Genomic DNA, 27,269 nt, shown 5'->3' on the forward strand with positions numbered 1-27,269 from the left:
TTATTCCAATAGAGCTCTGTCAGACCAGAATCACGTAAGTTAAAATAGAATTTTAATCCAGCCTGGTTTTATGAGAGCAGTGGAGAGAAACAAACCTGCAGTTTGGGAGTCTCAAGTGAAATCCTTGAAGCGATTGCTGTGTGCTCCTCCAGTCCACATGAGTAATATTTCCTCATTAGTATGCTGATGTGCAAATCACACTGTCCTTGGCCCTCCCCTTAGCCCCCTCCTCTCCACACCAATAAAGTAACACTGAAAAAATGCCAACAATGTGGGGGGGGGGGGGGTGAAATTAGGAAAAGTTTTGAAGATTGTTTTCAATGATATTATTTATGCTATAGTCCACTCTCACTGTTTTAGGCTCCATAGTAGTACCTTACATTTCTGTTTGTACGACTTGGGATTTCAGTTTTGTACCACTATTTATCCTTGTTTATTTGGCCAACATACCAAGGTCTATGTGACCTCATGTATCATTCATGGTAGTTTGAGTTTGATTTTCAAACATTTCCTGTTTGCCATTTGGACATACCTTCTGTTTAGTTATCAGGCCTTACATTATATCTTGCATTTAAATTTTTTTAAGTTGGATTCCATAACCTTGATTGCTGATTAGCGACAGGACTTTTGTACTTCAGTTGGTCATATGCTGATTTTTATTATGTTCTACTTTCCAACTGACATTTTGACCTCTCATAATAGTGATGTATAGGTCAAGGATTTTTAAGTCCTTCAACCATCTAGCCCATTAAGAGAGCCAAGCAGTCCCACCCAACCCCTTAAAAAATGTGCTAATCAATGATCCATATCTAGCCCAATCCATAGAACAACTTCATACATTCAGCTCAATTGTTGAAACTGATGTATGCACTAGGGATGGGCGATACTGCAAATTTTGGTATTGATCCGATACCAAGTAAATACAGGGCCATTATTGCTGATACCGATAATGATACTAATAGTTTTTACTTGAAAATTTCTGATCATTTAATGATTTTGTACTTTTGCCTTTAATTAGTTGACCATGATTATGATAAAGATAAAACACAGGACAAAGATTTTGGCCAAATAAGAAAATAATATTAAACATAATAAATCTATAACCTATATTCTGCATGTAGCCTATATAGGAATACTAATGTTCTAACAGATACATAAAAGGGTTATTATATTCTTGAGGTAGGCTATATACCTAAATATAAGTGTATACTTTTGTGTTACAGTTACTATATATATATATATATATATATATATATATATATATATATATATATATATATATGTATATATATATATATATATATATATATATATATATATATATATATATATATATATATATATATATGATGGAGGTGTCTGGTGATGGTGCTCTCTGTTTTCTCTTTTTCCACTTGCTCCCCTTGCTCCCTGGCATCATGCTGAATGATGAGGCAAGTAAAATGACACTTTTATAATAGTTTCACAATTAACTATATTTGAGACTACACTGTATTTGACTGTAGTACTTACAGCACTACAACAACGAACTGAGACATAGATAGGGAAAAGAACCACTAGCTAAATATGAATTATAAAGCATGATCAGCTTTGTATCCAGCACATTATAGAATAAATCCTTGTCTTTACATGATACATTCCCTGCATCAACACATGCACAGTGTGAGTGCCAAACACAGGGCCCAAAACTAAGTTGACTGTGAATATGAGTAAATTTACATCTATAGACTACAGTAAGCTAGATAAAGTTACTATGCAACCACCAGCTAGTTAAATGCTGACATATGCTCCGGATTTCCAAAGTAGAAGCCAGCTAAAATTATTTCCTATATACAAGTAGTTTAATATAACAGAATACTGACACTTTATGACCCATGTCTGTATAAAGCAGAGGTCACTAATAGGTGGATATTGAGAAACAATTCAAACATTTTCAAACATTTATCTTCTAAAACTTCAGTTTTTAGTTTGACTACAATGTCTACAGCTTTTCTTATACCTATTAATACTCAGTACTTCTGATAGCAGTATTATCACTCCTACTCCTGCTACTACTGTTGCTGCTGCTGTTACTACTACTAAAGCTTTTACTACTAGTAGTAGCACTAAATACTAATTAGTGTCAGTCTAATAACCATGACAGGCTACTCTCCATTTTTTAAACCAGCCATTTTCTCCTTCTGTCTATCAATGACACAGCATATGGCTGATTAACCTCAATGATAGCCACTGCAGTACTTAATGGTAATGTTAGTGCTCTAATAGGCACAGACAATCCAAAATTGCCTGAGAAGTATTTTTGTTTATAAATATCTGGATTATACAGTTGGTATTTAGTTGATTGTACATTTATTTTCACATTTTCATGAGCATTTATTTTTTGAATGAGTTACCGCTACATTCATTTTCATTTTCAATTCCACATTTACTGCCATGTAAGCTTTATGATTATGAGGGATGGTGTCACATAACCTCATCATCAAGGTTTCTCCTTGCTCTAGTGGCTAATCAGAGTGTGTTGGTTGCTTTAGACAAAGGTGGCATATGTCATTGTGAGATTCTTGGCTTATATGCTTACACTGAAATAGAGAGCAAATAGAATGTAAATACAGGTAAACATACTATTTATTGTACCTTATTCATACATCCATTCATGTTGAATATATCATGCGTGATCTGTCTGTTACACTTTCTGTAAAGAAGGTAAAATTGCTGAGAGGTTAATCAATATGAAGGTCCCTAATTCAGGGGCCTGACAGGAAGTCCTCTCCCAAAGATACCATTACTGGTATTAGTTCTGTCTGAGGATTGGAAAGGTTCACAGTTGAGTCAACAGTCAATGTTCAGAGTGGTGGTGACCTGACCTTTCTGACTGCCTTCATCATGTTTAGGCCCTGACTCCCAAGGAGATTTTAGATTGCCCTTCTAGCCTATTAGACTGTGTGGTTGGGGGATGGGGATTTATTGACGGTCTTGTAGCTTTGTGTCACACTTGCTCGCTGTGAGAGGAAGTATGAGTTTTTGGATCAATATCCCTGATCCAAAATGTATTACATCTGATAAACTGAAAACCAAAATAAATGTTGGAAGTATGACTAAGGAATCTAGAACATTTCTGAACTTTCTGGCTTTAGACATCGGGATATATTTAACTATTATGCATATATAATTTCCACCTTTAATCTTGCATATCAGATAGAAATCACCACAAAAGAAGCTGTTTAAACAGCAGGCACTTCAACTTGTGACAGTATGAAAATCTCAGGTGTTACCAAGAGTGCCATTATTCCATTTAAGAAAAATCCCAGAGAGCCATAAAAGTCTAATAGTGAACAAACAGGAGCAATACTGGGTAAACAGAAAAAAAGGTGTGATTACCTTTTGCCTTAAGAACAACATTGATTGTCACCGTACACTTGTGAGCAGTTCCCTAGGGTACTTGGCAGGTGGGATATTCTTAAAATCTTGGAGAAGTGTCTCAATCACTTATGTCTATGTTTATGTTTATGTTATCCCAGACTGACTTGATGTTGAGATCAGGGCTCTGTGGTGGCCATATCATCTTTTGTAGAACACCTTCGCTGAAGGTAGTTCCTTATGACTAAAACTGTATGTTTGAAGTTGTTGTCATGCCAAAGAATGAATTTGGGACAGTTCAGACGTCAGAGGAATGGTGTTTTGGCTGCAGGTCTTCCACAGATAGGTGTTTTGCCAGTTCTGAGCCGCTGGCACTGATGGACATCTTCCAATTTGCCTATATATGTACAAAATCCTTGAGTTTTCCTTTTTTTTGACAATTGTCTGTTACTTTGAAGAATTTTCTTTAACAGTACACTGTATATAGATATAACTCAGGTAATACATCATCAGTTCTTAAAGCAACGTTATTATTATATTCAGTCATGCAGAAGATTAAAGAATACATGTGTTTTGTAAGATTACGAAAAGTTTTGTGCTGGACAGTATATAAGGATTTACATATAAAAAGTCAGATAGATAGATAGATAGATAGATAGATAGATAGATAGATAGATAGATAGATAGATAGATAGATAGATAGATAGATAGATATCTTATTTTATGTTATTACACTAATGAATGCAGATATGTGAGAAGAGTAGAACACAATGGCAGCATCCTCTTGGGGTGGATCATATGTCTGCTTTCCTGGCTCCTTCCCCTTGACAAAAAACACACCCTTTAGTATCAGCATAATCAAAGGGGAGTGGTGCTGGAAGGGAGGGCTACTGCAGTTAGCCTGCCTGTGATTCGCTGACATACGGTCTAATTGGATCAACTAGGAACTTGCTTAGCTAGATGCTTTGTCCTGGGATTGGTAGCAGCCTGCAAAGAGACCACGGACACACCACCAGACAGGAAGAGAGACAGAGAGGGAGGCTGCCCTGCTCACGTGTTGGAGAGGAAAGATTGAGAGAGGAGGGCAGAGAGAATAAAAAGGGGAGTATCCCGTCTTTTCTGCCCTTCTGTGCTACTGCAGCCCCCGTCCTCCTCCCTCCCTTGCTCCGTCTCTCTCCCACTCGCTATGATTCTCTTGCTCTCTCATTCCCCTTACTCATCTGTTTCTGTGGCTGCGTTGAGAGGATGGGCACCTGCCGCTCCCTGATGATTCAGCCTTTCAGCTACTCGGAGCTCCACAGACAAGACAGCATGTCCCTCCTGCCACTGCAGTGCCTGGCTGTCCTGTCCTCTGCACTACAGCTGCTGCAGCTGCACCCGGCCCATTCTGCCAAAGTGCTCAGGTGAGTGAGTGCTACTATTCCACCATTGCTCACCATTAGACCATGCGGAACATTTAAAGGAATCTAAATCTCTGGCAATCTTTTTTGTTCTTGCTTGCAGCAAATTTGAGGATTCTCTTTTTGGACTCATGATTGTGTTTCCTGTGAGACAGCATGAGTAAGGAACTCATTTCCCTGGCGCATAGCAGGCCATCTATATACCTCCCAGATTGTTAACAAGGTTTGACTGACTCTGAATAGCATTTTGACCTCTCTCTGAAATCTCAACTCCGAGTCTGTGGCCTCATGATGGAAAACATACTAGTGGAGACTGGTACTAGACAGCCACTGTGTGATGCTTTGAGTTAATAGTTGAAGTCTTTGGAAAGCCTTCATCCAGCAGTTGGACAGGATGACTGAGGGAACGGAGGACTTCTCTGCAGGGCCAGCTCCCCCTCCTGGATCGACTTCCCCCACCAGCTCTACTGTTGATACTGGACATGTCCCCAAGGAGAAACCAGAGGAGATAGAGGCAGCTGGTGAGAGTGGGGAGGAGGGCGCAGAAGGAACTGCAGAGGGAGGTGGTGATGATGATGGGGAGCATTTGGGGGCTTTGGGAATTGTGGCCTTGCCAGGAACCTGCTGTGTGTGCATAGAAATAGAACAGATTAACAACTGCCTGCACTCTGAGAAAATCTGCATTTTACCCATCATGGCCTGTCTGCTTAGCTTAGCCCTCTGCACAGCTGGCCTCAAATGGGTCTTTGTGGATAAGATCTTTGAGTACGAACCACCCACACACTTGGATCCTAAAAGCATTGGACAGGACCCACTTATCACATCAGTTGACCCCACATTGGGACTTACTGTGTTGATTCCTCATTCATCTCCGGCTACAGTCTCCTTGACCACCACCATTACCCCAGGACATCCTAATGTGTTAGTGGAAGAAAAATCTACACAAGGGCCGTACGTGCTTCAGTCTCCCCGAGTGACTCATTCTGATCCCTCTGTTACACTGAAATACAACGCTGAACGTCCCAACGTCTCAAAGCAGACTCCCCATCCTCAGACAACACAGGAATTAAACAACATAATCATCCCAACAGTCTGTAAGTACACAACCCTTGTTCAGAAAACCACTGGAATTGAGCTCTCTTTTCATATGAGATGTCCTTTGTTCAAAAACTTACCTCTAACACCACGATTTAGGTTGTAATTATGAGCAGGGGATACAAGTCCTTCTTCACCTTGTGAAACCTGTCATTGTAATCTTTGCAAAGATAAGCTAAGTGTTTTCATTGAAACTAGTCAAATGTTTATTCATGTTTCATCGTTGATTTCATGAATGCTATGTTCCATCAACTGTGCCAGGAACTGTCTGCTGTGAGGACTTCGCCTGAAAGCAGACACGTTGTGACTTGCAGAGTCTAGCATAGAGGCCATGACTAAGCCTCTAAAATATCCCTACATAGGTGTAGAAAACAACCATTCTATTCAAGCCTACTTTAACCCACAGAGAGTGAATGATTAATTTCTAACCTTTAGTCCCTTGTCGAAGTATTGATGACCCTTTAGATCATATCAGTAATATAGGCACACTATGCTATGGTGCTATGAATGATTAGGTGATATGGAGCATACAGTATGGAGGATTTTAAAATTGTGTGGATGTACAACACCAGTCATGAAAAACTGAAAACTGAGAAATGATGCAGGACACAAACTGACACTCCAAGCTGTGGTACAGGGAGACTTCCTGTTTTCTGCCTGAGCTCCATTTCAAGGTCAGAGCTAGCTGGAGGCTAATTGATGCCCCCTCCATTCCTCTGCCTCAGGGAAAAACAACCCATTATTACTGTCTGTCTGCCAGCGGCTCACCAACATGATGTTTTGGTTGTAGTTACATCACTTTAATTTAGTGCACTGAATGTGGATATTAGCTAATCTAAGGTGATGGTGATGTGTGGGGCATCAGTTTCCAAACATTTCCTTCGTGTGGGCGTATACTGCTTTCTTAATCAGCAGCATGGACAGATGATCAATAACCAATTGACTATTTCAAATGAACAGTGGGCAAATGCTTGTCACCAGTAACCTGCTCACAACAAAGTACCAAAGCATTTGGTGTACAGGCAATGTTCTTACATGCCAGTGCATATAGTGCCTTGTCATGCAATTCAACTAATATTTCTTTGTTGGTGGGAAGCCAGTGAGGGCTCAGTCTGTCTCATGGAAGAACACATTTATATTGTTGTGTCAACCCAATTGCCAGAATAAATGTTAGCAAAGTTTGTTTCAAAGATCAGTTAAAACTAGGTTCAGTTTTTAATTTTTTACTTATGCAGTATCACAACACTATGCTTATTGTTAGTTACGAAAGGTCTAACACTTACAAATGTTGAAACACAGTGGCCACTTGTCAAACATATCCAGTGGTTTCACAGTTACAAATTTCGGAACTCAGACTTAGGCTGCAGTCACTGGCTTCGCAGCCTTGTCACCTGTAACTCAACCATCTCCTCCACCTCCTGGAGTGAAAGTCGTGTAATAAACATGTACTGTGAATGTGATATCACATGTATCTTGCAAATGTCAAAATCAAACATAGCCTATGGTATATGCACATTGTGTACTTATGGTTTGTTGAAGACATTAACTTCTAACATTTTATACTGGTGACTGGGCTACTCATCTAAACCATTTTAGATGTTCTAATTCAGATTCCCTAAATTCTCTTCAATTGACAAACGTACAACAAATCACATGTTTTAACCTAATCAATGCCACCTATTCTTAAGGAAGTCTGAATTTGTGAGAATTCATGACTATCATGATCAAAACCCCTAAGATTACCATAAAGAGCGCTTTCACTCCATATATAAAATGATTTCAGTCACAAATAATACTGTCAGCAATAAACAAAAAGATAACAAATGTAACAGCATCAGATGTCATATTAAAGAACATATTTAATAATACAGCTGTCAGGCACATGTGATAAGAACAGCACTGTGCTTTGACATACCCAACATGATGAGAGATGGCTAAGATGTTTACATTGTTGTGTTGTCTTTTGGAGAGGTTGTTTTGTCTCCCCAATGTATGGCCCTACACAGTCAGTGATGTAGCATGTCATGATGATGATGATGATCTTGCAAACAGATTAATTGTGCATTAAATCTATTTTAGTTAGTCATTTTATGTTAGTGAATTACTGTCTCATCAGATCCAAATTCATTCATGAGGTTTTCTCCCCTTTGGAGAAAGGCTTAATGATCTGTGCATGACTTGCATGATGTCTGGACCTCATATGCTTTTGTTTTTTAAAATTTTCTTTTGAGAAAATTCTACATATTGGAAAATTGGTCAGTGCAGTAGTCTCTTGTAATAAGATGTGCCCCTTTAGAATGTGGTTGTGAAATTTACAAATGCCTCTTAATCATCATCTAGGTAATTTTCTCTCCTCCAAAGCAAGTAATACAGGTAGCTGTGTGAAGGCAGGTAGTTCAGACCTGCTTGGAAAGTCTCATGAGATGACTTTTGTTGTGAATTGGCAATTGATTGATTGATTGATTGATTGATTGATTGTGTAACACCTCGAAACTGACTTTCAATTATCCATTGCAGATAGTTACAAAATATCTTAAAAAATGTATTTCATCTAAAAGCTAAACGTTTGATGCTGTCTCCTCTGCAGAGTTTCCTCTGTCTTTTCATCTTTACTATAGTTACCCTGTCTAAGGAGATCTGGTAAAAACATTTTTTTTGCAATTTACATGTATTTATTACTTTTTTTATTGAAAAATGACATCTTCACCACTTCCCTCTATTGCCTTTACAAGCCTGTGGATTTGTTGAAGTTGTTTATTGCTGCCAGATTGTGGAGTTCTTTGTGAGGGTCTTGGGTTGGATTCAGTCCAATCCAGTCCAAAGGATGTGACTTAACTTGTTTTTTGCCACATCTCAGTGCCTCCTTCTGCCTGCTAGCAGAGAGCAGTAGCCAATGTTAATTAAGAAATAGAGTCTACTAACATAAAATAATGTGCAGCTTCAAGCACAATGTTACACGGAGCTTTTTAAAATGTCCCATGATATTTGCTGCAGTGACATCACTGTCCACAAGGCTGTTTACAGAAAGCAACCACTGGAGTCATTAAAGTAAATCTTTAAAGAAAAATACTACGTTGAACAACAGAAAAAAACAAAATCACCTGGAAAACCTGCGCTGATCAATATAATTTAAAAGGCAATATAGTTTACAGTGACCAGTAGAGGTGGAGTGAAAAGTTCACAAAAATAATTATTTTAGGTAGATGGTGGATGATGATTTTTGTTGATGCAAATTCATTTGACATCAAATCCGATCCACACGTCACTAGTGACCTCTCCCACGGGGGCTGTTGGAACAATGTTGGAATATTGAGGGACAGTCAAGAGTAACTGTCTAAACATTACACCTCATCTAAAACCAGCTAAATAACGAGAGAAATAGGTATGATTCTGTTTTTTTTTTTCATTAGGCTTTTTGTGTATGTTTGGATTGCAGCAATAGCTCAGCTATATGGCGGCATGCTGGTGTATGTGTGTTGCGTGACTAGCATGCATTCAAGGTAGTGTTATAGATATATATGGAATAGAAATGGTCAAATGCAAAGGTTCATTTGCTTGGCAACACTGTGTAGCTTTGATTAGCACACAGTTGCTAGTTTTGTCAGAACATAAAGCTAAAGTTTCAAGGATGCCGATGTGAGCAATTACTGATCACTGTGCAATTTTTATTTGGTGGCGATAACATTTTAAAGCTGCTGTCAGTGATGTTTTTTTTTATATTAATATAAGTGTTAATATGAGTACTTAATATAATCGGGTGTTTGGTCAGTAACCTGTGTCTCCCCTCCCCTGCTTATGCAGATTAAGAGAAAGAAAGGTAATTGTCTGGTATCGCTGCTCACTTTATCAAATCAGGACAGAGAACTCCATAAAGAAAAGGAACAACTGTTGTGCAACTGTGGCTACATAGACAGGGGACTGCTAAGTGCAAAACAGGAAGTTAACTAAAACAATAGCAATGCTTACAGCAGCTTCAAAGAGATCTTTTGTGTTATGTGGCATTTTTGTGCATCATGTAAAAGGCACGCAAAGTGAAAAAAGCCCATAGTCCACACCAAAGGGAGTCACTCTCTCCCACAGATAACACTTCTACTGCACTGCCTAAAACAGCTGGTTTGGAGTTGAGCCTTTACTTAACTTATTCTTAACTTATGTGCGTCACTATCTAACAGGTGTTATATGAATATATATGTATGTTTATATATATGTTATAAAAAATACACAATCCAGTTAGTCAGCAGACATACAGTTGCTACTGTGATGAGTTAAAACATTCTTTTTGAAATAAAAGATACTTATAATAATAATGTCTTGCCACTCTAAAGTTCTTGTAACCAGCCATGGTTACCAGCTGGGGCACATTATTTTGGATCACACTACCTTGTTCAGTATGACCCGCCCTACTCTGCCTCTGATTGGCTACATTCTTGTCGTTAAGTGATGTGTGTGCAACTCTCACCAAAGATTGAACAAGGACAAGATGTCTCACTCTGTGGCTCAAACAAACTGTTGAAGACAGTGTAAAAAGGGCTGCTGCACCATGTGAAAAAACTAATGTGTTTTATTTGTAAATTAAAGTATGTAAACCTAAATAAAAGAATAAACCTGAAATATGAATATGAACAATCAATCAATATGAACAATGCAGGATTCAAATAAACATAACAATTTGGCTTTGCTCATGCTTTTGGAGGAAGGATATATCAATTTATGTTGCTGATTGTAAAAAAAATATATATATATTTTGCTTGTCTACAATAGAATCTGCAGCACTCCTATCAGAGTTTGTTTAAAAATGAAAACTATTAACTACTTTAAAAGGATGCAAATCTGTGTCTCCTGCAAGTCTGTGCTACATTAAGGGTACATAATTACCTGCATTGGCACTAAATGTTGGCATTGGATATAAATTGTGAGATGCTGAATCATCCAATGAATAATGAATAATAAATGAAACTCCTATTAATACTGGCTGGGCCAGCAGAATAGTCAGCCGAGAGAAGGACTACAGGGGGGCCGGACATTCAAGAACAGTAAAGAAAATGGAAAAGAAACTCAAATTCAAGCTATGAAACACTTAAGGTCATCATATACTATTACAAGTATACCAGTTCTATTTCTTCTTAAAATAGTGCCAGGATTACTGGCTCAAACTTTTACAAAATAACAAGACTTTTTTTTCATACAGCTTTAATTTTTTTTTTTTTTTTTTTTTCATAAATCTTTTGTTTTTAACTAGTGGAAATAAGCTTCAATGGGAGGATCAAATATGGGCAATATGTGAGTCTTGTATGTATGACAGGGAGTTCAGTATCTTCTGGGTGTTTTTATTCCTTCTTAATGCTGCTCCTCCAAATAGGCCTATGCATGACCTCAGCAATGCTGGCCCTGGACATCTGGGGGCCCTAAGCAGGATAAGTTTTGGGGGCCCTGCTTCACCATGGATAGACAGTTTAGTATTCATGGAACCAGATACTGTTTGCAGTTATATCCCTTATGCATTTAATTTATACTTTTATCAACATGATGTCCCATGGTTCTTTTACTGCAAACTAAACATACTCACTAAAACACTCAAAGTAAAGCTCCTGCTGAAAAAAGTGATTTACTTAATCATTTAACAATTCTTGGGAACAGAAAGTAATCCAAAGTCTAAATTAATGGGTAACTGATATTTCCATGCTATGCTATGCAAGGATAGCAGCTCGGTGCAACTTGGTGTTCCTCAGATTGTGAAGTTAGTTGGCAAGCCTTGCGTCGCAGCTGTTGGTGTTAACTGATCTGGAATACGGGCAGGACATCATGTCGCTGCAGTGAAGAGAAGGTCTTTGGGCCTGCTGCAAACGCAGCTTGCAGCTGTCAGCAGCTGTTAGGCCCAGAAGAAGAGATCTTGAGGGCAGGCAGCCCCATGTGTGGAGATGGAGAGGAGCCCTTGAGGATAAGAAGTCAAAGGAGTAGAGGGTGTCGAGTAAGAAAGAACAAGGAAGGCGCTAGAGTTTTGGCTATCTTGTCAGAGGAGGGCCTGTCACACTGACCAATAGTAGCACAAAGCTGAATTTTGCACCTAGGTGTGAAGAATGGAGAATTCTGGGAAACTGGGTTCAGTTCAGAGTCCATTTTGAAATCCACAATAAATGACTTCATCTGTGGGTCCCAACAAATACTTAGGGAAAGTCATGAAAATTCATGCTTAAAGAATGCAATCTAGGGTTGTTTTTTTTTTTTGCTGTCATATATCAATCTGGGTTGAATTTATCCTTAGACAGATTATTTGCCAACCTTATCTAATCATTTCTTGACTTGTTTTTGTACATACAGGAGGGACAAACACTCCTTTAGCAAGAAGAAGTGCAGTGTAAAACATTATTGCTCTGCTAAATGAAATGTAAGCACAAGTCTTCAACTTGACCTTATTCTGTACATAATACAAGACATACTAAGCAGTAATATTTGTAAATTGGCAAGCTCTAGCCAGACATTCACAATGTGTTACAACACACGCAACAATAGCATTACAAACGGGAAGTCACTCCCAGAAAACACCCCTTCACTCACGGTGCAAACATTTTTATCATCTTTGTTAACTCGACACAATTTAACCACAGAACAAGGATGTGAATCAACCCGCAACCGTCTTACACATCATCTTATTCACAACCACATTCACGAACCATAATTACATCAACAACAATAGAATACCCAAGAGTCTTTGCCCCACAGTCCACAAGGGGCATTACAGTATACTAAATTACAAGTATAAGCTTTAGTATTAAAGTATAAGTGTAAGTCTAAGTAGTCATGTACTTAGTCTTAGACTATTCTTTATGCTTTTTAGTATAAGCCAGGTATATTTCACTATACTATACTTATATAAGTATATGAATATAGTATATAAAAGGTACACTTCAAGTATACTGCCTCAGTTTTAGTATAAAATAAGTATACTTGTAGCACACTTGAATAATCTACTTTTTGCTAAGGGCTGCATTAATTTTAATTGTGGCAATAGAGCCTGCTGTAGTCTACAGTGACCTAGCAGCAACCAAACTTGCTGACATCTTTTTACATATGTTTTTTTTTTTTTTTAAATTAAATTTTTTGGATTTTTGCAATTAACTTAACACATACATTACTGAGGGATTGCATGCCCACATTCATAGCGAAAAGAAAAGACAAAACCAATAGTATCAAACACTGAAAAAAAAAAACACACACACAGAGGAAAAATTGAAAATAAAAATAAACTTCTTACCCTGCATTTTCTAAGTAGCTGTTGTGTTGAATATCACATTTTCTTATTTACTTCACTATCCTACAAGTATTCAACTTGAATTGAAGCTTAATTGGCGAAGTTTCAGGAGCAGGACCACACCTCAACAGTGCCGACTTCCGCATTTCTATAAATAACCACCTGACCCTCTCCTCTGCTTCGCTCTCGTATTCTGCGCTCTCGTACCCAGAAACGAGATCACGCGACATCGCCTCGCCCGATCTTTTGTACGAGCAATATCAGCCTCTACTCACCTCATCATGGATTTCGTATCACTATCCCCGTTGGACGATCTTTCAGATGAGATCAGGATCACCATTCGTCAGAAGCCGACAACTTTGCCGTCACCTCCATACCCGAGACCACGATTCGGCCCAACAGCCGTCTAGGACGTTAGCGAGTTCGAAGAGCACCAACTTCGCCTCATCCATGGTTAGTGGTAACCCTCAACATCCAAGATTATCATAGTTTGCCCGACGACTCCTCCGTGTCTCCCAGCTCACCTCCTTCCGCAGCAAAGAGAGGACGAGGAAATTCCGGAACAGAAAGTTGCCATCGCCGCAGTTCGCCAGTTCGCCGTCTCCTTCACCTCCGAGAAGCGAAGCCTCCACCATCGTTCCGCCAACACGGGCCGAACAACTCGCCAGTCGCAATGTCACCACGCTCCGGTGAGTTCCCCCAACCGACTTTCATCTTCTAAAATCACTGATTGGACAGTAGCCACTCCCCAGAAATCTTTAAAGGACATTTGAATTCTGTTTCATCGAATGGACTATAAAGACAAACTTTCTCCACACGCATGTTAGCTTGTTCCGTCAACACCAGCTCTCTTCCGGGTGACGTCATCACGCACATCACAGCATATAGGGCAAACGTCATGGTGCCCACTGCCATCCAGTTCTAGCCGCCACAACAGGCAACTTTTTGAAAAATAAAACAAAAAGCGGGGGCTCCTGGCACTGGGATGCCGGCGCCCTCAGCTTCCTGTTTCCAGCACAGCAACCACAGCAGCTCGCTTCAATCGGGGCTCCTGGCACTGGGATGCCAGCGCCCTCAGCTTCCTGTTTCCAGCACAGCAACCACAGCAACTCGCTTCAATCGGGGCTCCTGGCACCGGGATGCCAGCGCCCTCAGCTTCCTGTTTCCAGCACAGCAACCACAGCAGCTCGCTTCAATCGGGGCTCCTGGCACCGGGATGCCAGCGCCCTCAGCTTCCTGTTTCCAGCACAGCAACCACAGCAGCTCACTTCAATCGGGGTTCCTGGCACCAGGATGCCAGCGGCCTCGGCTTCCTGTTTCCAGCAACCACAGCAGCTCGCTTCAATCGGGACTCCAGGCACCAGGATGCCTGCGCCCTCTGCTGCCTGTTTCCAGCACAGCAACCACAGCAGCTCACTCTGGGATGCCAGCGCCCTCGGCTTCCCGTTTCCAGCAACCACAGCAGCTCCCTTCAATCGGGGCTCCTGGCACTGGGATGCCAGCGCCCTCCACTGCCTGTTTCCAGAAATCACAGCTCCTCGCTTCAGCCGGGGCTCCTGGCATCAGGATGCCAGCGCCCTCGGCTTCCTGTTTCCAGCAACCACAGCAGCTCACTTCAATTGAGGCTCCTGGCACTGGGTTGAAAGCGCTCTATGCTGACATTTCCAGCAACCATAGCAGCTCGCTTCAATCGGGGCGCCCAGCTCCGGGTTGCAGTGCCCTATGTTGGAACGCAGGGATCTTCCATCTCCCAGCACCATCAGTCCCAGCAGCTCATGTCAGCTGGGGTCATCAGCACCGGGATATCAGCAAGCAACCACTAATTTTGCTTTATCCACAGCTACCCACGCTCAGCCACACCAAAACCAAAAGAGAGCCTTCTTTCTCGCTTGTCGTTGACAGCTCCTCCAGCACACATACCTAGAAAACAAGTGTCATCCGCCCTGTCTGTCATCTTTCCTGTAACCCACGGCATGGACAAGAAGGCAGGCCGGTCATGCACCAAGGACGCTGTTCGATTTGCAATAAATTCAACAGCACCAGATGCACCATGTTCCAGTGCCGCTTCCTCCACATTTACTCCCTCTGCGGCGGGGGCCAAGCTCGCCCCGCACACACGCACAACCTACCTCGCCGAAGCTAGTTTCTCATAAGGACTTGGAGAAGGCTCTCACCCCGGACTTCCACAATCATCCATGTCTTTTGAAATCAAAAATCTCAGTCAACCATAATCGAGCCAGAGTCAGTCGACCGCCCACTCACTAAGGAATTTAAAGAAAGTTCCATGATCGGACTGTTCGCCTGTCCTCCATTTCTTCAACTTCTGCATCAGCCCCCTCGGTATCGCAACCAGGAAATACACCGGAAAGACGTGCATCATCAACAATCTTTCAGCACCCCACGGCAGCACCATCCCCAGCATCATTAGCTTGATCCCGAGTGAGGACATCCCTGTTCACTACGCTACTATCAACCATGGCATTGCCCTTATCAAACTCGCCGAGAAAGAGTCACGGCTCTCAAAACAGTCATCACCAGTGCTTTCAAGTCCTCCCTATTCCCCCCAGACTTCTGGCGTTTCTTCAGCATCTGGTAGCGTGGTGCATATTACTCCACTGTAAGGCTCACCTTCAGTCGAAAAACAGCCTAAACTCTCCAACAACCTACCAGAAGTACTCGGCCAAGTCCTGTATAACAACCAGCCCGGTTACCCTGACTTCAATCTTCTCCGACCTCAGGGTCCTATTGTTGCAGAGAAAACAAAGAACCCTTCCATATCCCTTAAGTTTCTCGGAATCACTCTCAACATAAACAAGTTTCAGGTTCATTCCCAGTTGGAAAGCTCAAGCAAATCTTCCTCTGCACCCCATGCCACACCAAACGCCAACTCTGTCCCTTCTGGGCCACCTCAACTTTGCCTTATAAATTTTCCCCCAAGGGCGAGCATTTATGCCTCACCTACCATCCATCGCTTCTTCCGTCCCATCACTCTCGGCCTCCATCTCCTTAAATAGCTCGAGCCTTGCCGAAATCTGTCCGTGACTCAACCTTCTCACCAACCAGAACAGAATCACATTCTTTTACGACGACAAACCAACTCACCCGCATTACATCCATCCGTACATCGATGCTGCTCCTTAGGCTGGTTTTGGGGGTTTCTACAATGGAAGATGGCAGAATTGCCCCCAGAGCTCACTAATTATTGCCAGAAGTTCAGAAATTTGGCTCTTCACACAGATACCTGCCGGTCGGACACCAACATTCTACTCGTAAATCCTGCGCTATACCCCTTGATAAGTGACTCCCAGGGCTCCATCATCAACAGACTATCACCCTCGACCCTCTCTTCCTACTGGACAGCCTGGAAAAGCTTCCATTACTTTCAGGACTATACAACATAACCTTTCCGTCGTTCGATCTCATCACCTCAACTTCTTTCAGTACTTATGCCCATTCCATCATGGCAAAAACACACCATCAGCTTGCCTTAGCGGTATCAGCTTCTTCCCCAAGTTATAACTGGCAGTTTGGGGCCTGGCCCCAGCCATCCCCAGATAACTTCCCTCCTCAAAGGACCAGCAAAACCCTCATCGTCTTCCTCTTACCGCCAACTTGCTGTCCATTTGCTTACACACAATCCGTTCCGGATACTCCGAATTCGCCTCCTCAACCATTCACTTCGACCCAAGCCGTCATGCCTGCATTTCTGACTTGTCTCACTTTTCAGACGACACCATGGTGTTCCACTTAAGCGAACCAAAACCATAAATTTGGTCCACCTACGCCCGTCTTCTCCTTCAAGGTCCAGTCACCTCTGAATCCCTTTGAAATCCTCGCAAACTTCTCGCAATTCTGTAAATCCCAGAGCATAACCATGACAGATTCTCTCTTCATCTCCGAATCCAGCCAAGCGGCTACTCAATTCTGGTTCCACCATCACTTTGGCCACGTGCTCTCATTGTCCGGTATTTTTACTACTCCGGGCATTCCTTCAAAATCGGAGCTGCCACTTCAGCCTCTCGTAATGGCATCCCAGAACACTTCATACATCTCATGGGCCGCTGGTCCTCCCAAACGTACCACCGCTTCATCCGTTCAGATCTCAAAGATCTCAGATCCGCTCAATCTCTTCTCAAGTAATTGGAGGTTTTTGGGGGGCCGTCGCTGCCCGGGAGTGGCGGCGGATTCTCTTCAAGAATCCCTACAACGCACTCCAAGAACTCAAAAGAACCAAGATCTTTGACACTTCGTTTTCCTTCGTCACTAATAAATCCTTAAACGTATCTCGTTGACGGTGTGGTCCTTGCTAGTGAATGACTTTCAAAAAAAATCAATGAATTGTCTTAAAAAAGCTCTGAATTTTCGCCTTGGTGGCATAAGTCAGTTTCTCTATGGTCAGAACATTAGATAGGCTTCTGTACCAGTGTTCAACTGAGGGAGGCTCAGTGCTCTTCCATGAAGTTGCTATACATCTTTTTATTAGCACCTGACACTCCTAACTCAGTTGGACAGATATAATATCAGTTTCAATGATTTTTTCCCAGAACTTTTTAATTTTGGGGCAACTCCACAGGCAGTGTAATAATGTGCCTTCTTTTTTGCTGCATTTATTACAGAAATCAGAATTATTGTTATCAAAGCAATGTAACAGGGTAGGAGTTACATATGTATGCATAATCCATTTAAATTGTAACAATTTCAATTTTGTGTTAATAGTCTGACTTTGTGCATCCTGACAAACTTTCTTCCAGTCAGCTTGAGAGATTTCTGCATCTAAATCGCTAGACCAAGTCAATCATTTACTGTCCGAGGATTAGATGCATCTACAATCACTTCATACAGGAAGGATACCTGTCCCCGACTTTGAAGGTGATCTAGTATGGCCTTCTCAAGACTAGACAGAGGGGGTTTATGAGGGGATTGCTTGGATGCTGTTAGAAACTTGTAGGTATTGGGATATTGTAAGTTCTTTGCAAATCCGCAAAGCTATAAAGAATATTGTTGTTGTTGTACATATCCATAACTTTACTGATCCCTCTCTCTGCCCACAGTTTAAAGACAGGGTCATCTCTACCTGGTGAAAATCTGTGGTTACTCCATATTGGTGTAAAACCTGATACATCTGACATTATATTTAAGTGTGCTTTCATTTTGTACCACACCTTAATAGTGTTCTTGAGGTTGGATAAGATATTCATTTTAACAATGCTGACACGTCTAATTAAAGATATGGGCAGATCTGACCGTCTTTTACGGGATTCTGATACAGATGTTAAAATAAAATTATAGTTCTCTGGAACTAGGTCCTTTATGTCAGGAGTAATTTTTATTCCCGGATAGATAAAGCCACCAGGTGAATTTTGAAATACATTTGCCACTGGATGGCAGTCTCTTTCATTCTTCCGAAGAAACAGTATTTGTGTTACTACTTTGTAACCAGAAACTCCCAAAAGATTCCAATAATTTAGTAAGTATTGGGTCTGTGGACTGTGCCAGATTTTTTAAAGAAAAATACATCTTTTAATATACATTTAATTGAAAACATTTTTTCTTGCTAAATTGTTTATCACCTGGTAAGCGCCACATTACTTAACAAAACCTTTTTTCTTGTTTATTTACTTCCTCAGCCTTCTTTAATTCCCGTTTTTAGTGCCCATCAGGTGTACTCTTTAGATCTTTGCCATTCAACTCACAAAAATGTGAACAGCAGGAGTTTGGGTGTAGCTAAGCAATGTAGTGCTGCGGTTGGGATCAGAAGCAAAATGTATTCCAGATGCCTAAAAATAGGCAGACCCACCTGAACTTCCCATCAAATAGCCCTCTCCAGTAGGAACCTGATACTGTAAGATGTGGAAAAAAGCAGCTGTAGTTGGGATTAGGGTTAGGTTAGATTTGACTGCCATAACAGTGACCTGGTTTCAGAGGCAAATTTACAAATTTGGAGGGGACCAGCTCAAGAGCAGTTCCTCAGGGAAACATTATTTGGGGGATAATGGGGATCATTTCCCCCTTGTCCTATTCCCTGGGATTTGTCTGAGTTTGCCTTTTAACATGCATAGAAAGTTCTCTATCCACTTCTGCAGCATATGCACCCACATGTTCAAAGTACGTCTTTCACCAAAATATAGCTAAATACACTGCTTCCATTGCTTATGCAGCCAGAATGTTTTTTTGGTGTGCTTTAATTTCACTATGTGCCTTCATCATTTTCTTGCTCTGCTAATTATATTTGGTTTCTTCTACAGCCGCCACCAGCACCACCACTACAGCCAAGACTTCCAGTCATGTGACACGCTGCAGTGACAGCCAGAGGAACTACTGTGTTAATGGAGGGGAGTGCTTCACCCTCGAAATCATGCCAGGCAGCACAAAGTTTCTTTGCAGGTATGACATGGATAGTAGGTTGTAATACTGACTTTCGGTACATCTGACTGACTGTGTTATAATGCAGTAAGTGCTGTGCTTTATGGCATCCTCCAGTGTCAAGTAATGCCAATAGCATGTTATTTTGGTGTTGAGTTTTTGGGGCGCTATTTTGAAAATGTAGTTAAGGGAAAAGAATGCACCACATTACGATTATGTAAATAACAAGATAAGTCGTGTGAAAGGATAACTATGTCATGTTATATTTCTTGACACTTAATTAAATTATATTTGAACTGCAGCAAAAGTAGGAGCAAAACACTCAGAGTTGCAGATAGGAAGTCGTTCCATGACCATTGCTGTGCATAAACACCCTTGAAGTCAAATGAAATTAACTGTATACCCAAAATGTGCAGACAGTTTTCCCTTGCATAAAACCTAAAAACAGACTGATGTGTCATCAGTCAAAACTTCTGTTTGTTCAACCATCAGTGATGCACAAAAATATAAACATTAGAATGAGGGAAACACACACAGCTGTTACTACATATTAATGTTAATTTTAATATAAAGCACTCTTTAATGAAGGGGCACCACTTCCATTGATTATTTAATTAGGAAATACAAATCTGACTCTCAACGCTGTTATTAAGGAAAGCACAGATAAAAACAATTTAAATCAAAATATTTATCGAACTACTAGGGGATAGGATTGAATAAAGACCACTGAGCACATAGACATATACAACTATGGATGAGTTATTGTGACAGAATTAATTAATCAACAAATGAATGTGAACAAAATTGATTCAAAAACAAAAAAAAAAGCATCAGCCCTGAGGCAGATGCATGAACTATTGTTAGATCCTGAGCCATTCCATGCCAACTCACCTAAATTCCAGATCTTTTCCATAAGGTGACTTAATTTACGTCTCTTTTTTTGCTAAATCAGTTAAATTTCATATGTGTATTCTAAACCTCACCAATCCCCTATTTTTCACTAGATGTGTTTGAAATATGTCCAAACATCCAAGTGACCCTGAAGAAAGTTGGCAAAAAGTCGGTCATCTCCACTAATTTTCACTTTCTGGCAACTAAATCTTAGATTCCCAAGTTTCACTATCAACATCAAACTACTTAACCATCAAATAAATTATGATTGCACTTTTTAAATAATTCTGGCTATTTTGCAGTCCCTTTTGCACCCAAACCGTTTTCAAGTGAGATTATCATAGACTTGCTATATTGTTTCAATGCAACTGAATTCAATGCAAAGAAATTAGCTTAGAGAGTTTGATATTGTGATATAATATATACTAAATTGAGCTAAGGAACTAATATTAATATTTTGTCCAGACACACAGAACAGAATGATATCCCCGATATTGCATATAGTTGATGTGCAATGTAAGTGATGTCATCGCCTACGTGCAATATAGGTGATATCAATCAAGCCATTATAAGATGTAACTTGGGACAAATTTCCATGAGCCCAATGAAAAACAGGCTAATAGGCATCAGACAGATAAAAAACTTTGAAGCCAAGACAGTACACATATCCACAGATGATCTACAGATGGTCATCAGGATGACAGCTAGATGAAAACTACTGTAGGTTCCATAGATGAAAAAATCAAAACAAGAAAAATGACGAAATTGATGATTATTCATACAGCAAACATTGTTGCCAAGGAGTGGGGCGATGGCGTCATCGATACAGCACAATTTTGAATTTTCCACACTGAGACCAGGTTTCAAAAAAGTGTGGATCCATGTGGATGATCGGTCAAAACGATGCAAAACATGTGCGTTTACACACAAAAGCGCTGATCAATTCACACTGCAGGTCTACTTGCCCTGGGTTAAGCACACAAGTGCTGACTTTCTTGTAATGACCCCTCAAAGTATGGGCAAACCTTGCTCTGGAGTTAGGCCAGTAAGCCTTGGACTGAAGTTGGGGTTAGCCTACTTTGTAATGTGACAGCGTGAAAGCTTTGTTAGCCCAGGCTAAATGCAGTGTGAAAAGCACTATTAGTTCCTTTGTGTGGAGAGAAAACTGGTACTTCGAGGGGGATGATTTGATTTATAAAGAATATTTGAAACTTACAAGCTTGCAGATTGGACACTCTTTCTGTTGTCAGTATATGAGACAAATATCATGAGAACCAAAGGAAACATGTAGAACTTGTAAGAATATTCAAATAACGCAACAACATTAAAAAGACTGAACTTAGATGAGACTGAGATGGAGGTAAATGCAAAACCGGTGGATGCAAATGAATGCTTATTAAATTTAATGACAAAGCAGATCTTGATGGCTGCACACATAACTTCCTGTTACTTATCTTGATCAGGATATATAAAATGTCAGGTGGGGTCCAAGTAGAAAATGACAGTGACTGGAACCTGAGGGAAAATCAATCTCTGACACCAGCAAGCACAGGGCGGCAGTTTCCAAAGATCTCAGCTAAAGACACAGAAGGTGTCCTCTCTCTCTGGAATGATATCTACATACACTGTCCTAAATATCATAATGAAATAATACCTACATGACTCATCCCAAAGGTTCCTTTTTCTTATTCTTGAGGAGCTCTGACCCTCTATTAAGTGCAATTGTTTCCACTACAGAAAGTTCGATCTATAATCTAACAAACTTAAATCATGAACAGCGCTTTCAAATGTGATGTCACTCACATCTCGGTTGCGCCATAGCCAAAGTCCATCTTAGTGGACAGTTCTAACAAAACTTTCTGAGGTCAGAATGTTTTGAAACAATTCACCATAAGCAACAGATGTAGATGCTGGAATCACATGCTTAAGGGGAATGAAAACATTCTGGTTTTTTTTCTCCCACAAATTTTTGCAGCCATAACATCACAGGAATTTTCAAATGTAAGCACATGTCTATATTTCTCTATATAAGTGTTTGTCTCATGCTGGCTATTTAGTGTGCTGATATACTGTAATATTTTTAGATGGGAGTAGCACACGTTCAAAAATATCTTATATACTATAGATGCATAAATGAAGAATATCAGAAGACTACACTCCCTTTTTTAAGGAGGTAACTTTAAGGTTAACTGTGTTTACAAGGTTACGACAGCTGGTCATGTCTTATTGGGGTATATCGCCATGGTAACTTACGCTGCACACCTAACCTGCTCCAGATCATGTCATGTCAAATGCATTTCATTTGTATCAGTATCTTACAACAGAGACTGGTTGAAACACTGAAGTCTTGCCCCTGTTATAATTTATGAAAATACTGCTTTGTACAATGATTTTATATGTTTTCCTTAATTGCTGTGTTCAACAGCCCAGGCTAAAACTGTCATAGAATACATCTAAGCAACATATTAATTCAATTGCAAACTGATTAATTGATTAATTGAATATGCAAATGTAATTAAAGTCAGATCTACTCACACAGTTGGTGATTTTTCATCAGCTGGCCTTCCTATATTGTACTGTGTTGCTTGTAGCCTGTAATATGTGTTTAAAATTCCAAATCCAACCTCCCAGTATTTCTCTGCAGTATTGCTGTTGTTACTGTAGAGTTTCCACTTTTTTTCCAGTGTTAGCGGGGGATATTGGCCAGGGAAAACAGTGCCTCTAAATTCTTTCGCTTTCTTTGCGGTGTTATTCCTCTGTTTTCTGCAGGGAAAATTGTGTCCAGTGGGCAGGCCAATTAGCATAGAATTCAAAGTATCCTCTCCTTAAGAGTAAAATAAAGAAGTAAGAAGTGTATTCTTTATGGTGTGGCTACCTTTTTATCGACAAGTCACTGCAGATGCATGTCCTTGGGTTCTCAGTAAGACTGGACATTCTTCCCAGCTCCATCCTGTTGTCAATATGGCTAATTCTGGTTTCAAACTGGCTTTCAAATGGCTTTGAAATGGTTGGTAACAGTGGAAAAGTCATGGTAGGTGACAGTAATTTGAAAGTTATACTGTAGAGTATACATAGTATTCCAGCCTGTAACCCTCTCTCCATGTGTCTGTCCAGTAGAATAAAGCCAATAACTTAATTGCTAACAAACCCCATATGTAAAGTTCACCCGCCTGAACCATCTTTCGGGCAAGTTTGGAGGGAATTTGCGGAATGTGGTTTGGAGAAATAGCAAGACATACAAATACACACATGAAACTCCTCTCCAATATAGGAGTAGAACATTGACCAGCACCATGTGGTGTAACAGGGTATAGCTGTGTCCCCTACCTTAAAACTTCTTAGTCATAGTCAACATCACACATTGATAACACACTGATTTTTAACACGTTGTATTTGGATATTTTCAGTCAATAGGAATTTTCACACTTCACTTCAGGGTACAAAGAAGTCAGGGAGTTTTGAAATAGCAGTAGGATTGTATCTTGGACCATGCCACATTGTGCCTTCACACTGGATGTCTTTGTGGTGGTCCATGTGTACTCATACAGTCAGTGCTGTTTATCTCTTTTCCTTTCTACCCATCAACCAGGTGTTTGGCGGGATTCACTGGGCACCGATGTGAACAAGCTGTGCTTAAGAAAGTCTCAGATCCAAAACGTATGTGAACACAACTGTATTCAACCCCCACACGTCATTGCTGGTGTTTCACCCTTGTCATATTTTCTCCAAGAACTGGCAGAGAAATCCATGTTTCCAGTCTATACAGTTGTTTCTAAAATGGGTTTAAAGGCTTAACCTCACAGTTTTCTGCAAAACAGTGAACTGAAATTTGCATGTACTTTACATCTCATTGCACCTCATCCATGTTGTTTAGAGCAATGACCTCTCAGGTTGAAGTAGTCAGTGCGTTTACATGACACTTAAGAAAACCGAATTACTGTGTTAGTCCGACTATGATCGGATCTTTAAGATGCATGTATACACCTTAGTCTGACTAAATTCGGACCAGATCCGATTTCTCATAGCCGAATTAAAGCACTCAGATTATTTGATTGATAGTCGCATTACTCCTGCATGTATACGTTCCAGCGGATCGGATCGGATTTTTGCATTCTGTGCAGGCGCAAGATTTTTCCCTGGGGCCGTGAGCCGGAAGTAGATGGACGGCGGCGGCAGCAGTAGCGGCGTCTTTCCTCCGAAATCACCGCAAGAAAGAGCGCCATTGTGCATCTAGTTTGTGTAATTATCATGTACACCATATACGAAGTGTACAAAGATGTAGCTTCTCCTCGCTCTTCGTACGCCAATTTTCTTGAATGCTGAGGCAGCTGGTGACATAAAGAGATCAGCCGGAGGTGTTTCTGTTACCACTAGTTGAAATGGGTACAGCGCCACCTAGCATACCGGGATATGACATGCTCTGGCCCAATAATCCGATTTTCGGCATGGATACTCGGATAATTGCAGTTCTCTGATTGAGTGGCATAGTCGAACTATGGCTGTAATCTGACTAAGCTGTGCATGTAAACGCACTGACTGTTTCTTGTGTGGAAGTAAGAGTCACCCACTGCTGTCTCCTGTGGCGGTTCTAGCTTGCATGATGCCCTGGGCGATCCTCACCGCTTTTTATCAAACTAGTATTCACAATATTGTTATGACTGAAATGTGTCTTATTTGGAAGCAGTTTGTGATGTGATTGACTTTAGCCTACTGATTGCATTAGTTTTGGACTATTAGATGAATCCTCTGCTTCACTGCTCCCCCGCACCAGTCGCGAGAGCTGATGTCCAGAGGTGAACCTATCCGCCCCCCACCCCTTCCCCTTCTTCCACCACCACTGTATGTGAGACTTTCTTAGCAGCAAGCAGACGGACCTTTAAATCAGAGGGCACCCAGCTGCCCACTCCCTACACAATAACATGACATAATGGACTCGTTGAGCAATACAAAAACCAGATCAAATGAATGCAAACAAATGTAAGGCAGAAGGTATGAGGCACCGGAGGCAATCAACCAAGATGAGATAAGCCCAGAGGTCACTGCTACAGAGCCGGTTATTGTGGGAGACTGTCTGGTCCTTCTTTTTTTACCGCCGCTCACGTCGCCCCTCGACAAATACAGCCCTGGGCAGCTGCCTATATCGCCTGTATGACGAACCGCCACTGGCTCTTACCATCCAACCTCACCCACATTTCCCCAGATGCCACAACACAGGATAACACTCTCATTACTTTTGTCCAGTGCTGATTAATTGTCTTCCATACATAAAACCCCGGGGATCCATGGTTGGGCTGCTGCCACATCAGCTATGTACATCAGTTGCTATTTGGATAATATCATGACAGCCATTTTATATGATTATTTTACAGGCAAAGGCTAAGCTTGTTCTGAGCGGCCGTGAATGTACATGCAATTTTCAGTCTGCTGCAAAGACAGAATTCAAATTCAAAAAAACAAAACAAAACACTGTTTCTCATATAATCGACCTAAATTGAATACCATTATTCAATGTACTTTTTTACTTTTTAAGGTCTGAGAGAATTAATAGAACTCAGACTCACAATAGGGAGACATATTGACTAGCTAGCCCTTTCTGTCAACACCAGTGATGACTGCTGAGGGTTTTTGCACTGCTCTTGCATAAACTAACTCCTTCTCTCTTCTTGTCTGTGTCCTTTGTTTCTTACCCAGGTGTCCAAATGAATTTACTGGTGATCGCTGCCAAAACTATGTAATGGCCAGCTTTTACAGTATGTCTAGTTCTTCTTCTATCTTTCTTGGACTGTAGCATGCTTGACTAATATGTCTTGTCCTATGTACCTGTTACGTTATTCTTCTCCATAAATCTGCATTTGTGTCAGTCACGTGTCACATGTTAAACCCATTATTATTTTTCTATGTTCAAGCATCATGTGATATTGTAGACATTCGATTTCAACATGTCATCTCAAATGACCAGAAATTCACAAATTCGCACATTTACATTTTTAAGCTAGAAGATTAGTTAACGTCTTGACTGTGTCTATGCTAACACCTGTATTCCAAGAACAGAATAGATACGCATGTGATGAATTGATCAAGAGCAAAACATGTCATATCAATGACACGGCCCAGCCAATATTATTCATTCGATGAACTGCAGTGCCCGCAGTTTCTGATATAGTCTCCCACCTATGCCTTTTATCAGCAAGAAATATGAAAACAGTCGCAGTTAAGAAATACAGGTGTAGACATGCCAAGTCATGCAATTCTAAGGAATGTGAACTGCTTCAAGCAGGACATGGGGTCTGTTTGTCAACAACGTAGCTCAACTCTAAGTCACAGGAAACAAACCATCAACTTTTCCCTAAGCCTTAACCCCTGATCCACAAATCAGCATTTTCCCATTAGTAGACAATATTTCTGTCCCATTTTGGACAAGTTGTCCTGAATTAACTCTTAAGTCTGAAATGTCTCAACAAAAGAAGCCTGTGTGCAACTTTGACACACACATACACACACCACACACACAATGTATTGATAACGCTAACGTTCGAAAATTGCATGATTAGTAGGCCTACTGACCACCAGGCGCAGTTTGATATTATTTGGCAGAATAGGCAATTATCTTTGTGGATGAACAATTAATGGGTTTGCTTAATAATTTTTATTCATGACAAATGTACTCAATAATCCCTCCTCAACTTTCCTGAGAACTGCTCTTCCCAACTACTTCACACTTGCCAGTGACTGTGAAGGGTCATAGAAACATTAACACCCAAAAGTTGCTGATATACCGTTGCAAGGATTGTTATTTTATGTTTTTTTTCTTCCAATTAGTGAATTATCCAAATGACTAATTTAGCGATTGTTCTAAAGATGTTTTTATTTCTCTGTTTATATAACCATTAATTTACCCCAAATAAATATCAAAA

The 27,269-nt window shown here is 40.6% G+C and overlaps 1 protein-coding gene across 3 annotated transcripts in view; it reads left to right on the forward strand.

Moving 5' to 3' along the window:
* Window positions 1-1,383: 1,383 nt before the first annotated feature.
* nrg1 (neuregulin 1) overlaps window positions 1,384-27,269 on the forward strand; it is a 55,329-nt gene continuing 29,443 nt past the window's right edge. For all 3 annotated transcript variants that reach the window (XM_037118094.1, XM_037118096.1, XM_037118097.1), the window contains exons 1-4: window positions 1,384-4,760; window positions 4,861-5,851; window positions 19,347-19,485; window positions 26,047-26,105. In XM_037118094.1, coding sequence (XP_036973989.1) covers window positions 5,152-5,851; window positions 19,347-19,485; window positions 26,047-26,105 — 898 coding nt within the window. In that variant the 5' untranslated portion in view covers window positions 1,384-4,760; window positions 4,861-5,151. The remainder of the gene's footprint in view (window positions 4,761-4,860; window positions 5,852-19,346; window positions 19,486-26,046; window positions 26,106-27,269) is intronic.

The sequence above is a fragment of the Acanthopagrus latus genome, chromosome 12 (genome assembly GCF_904848185.1).
Source record: "Acanthopagrus latus isolate v.2019 chromosome 12, fAcaLat1.1, whole genome shotgun sequence".
Lineage (NCBI taxonomy): Eukaryota > Metazoa > Chordata > Actinopteri > Spariformes > Sparidae > Acanthopagrus > Acanthopagrus latus.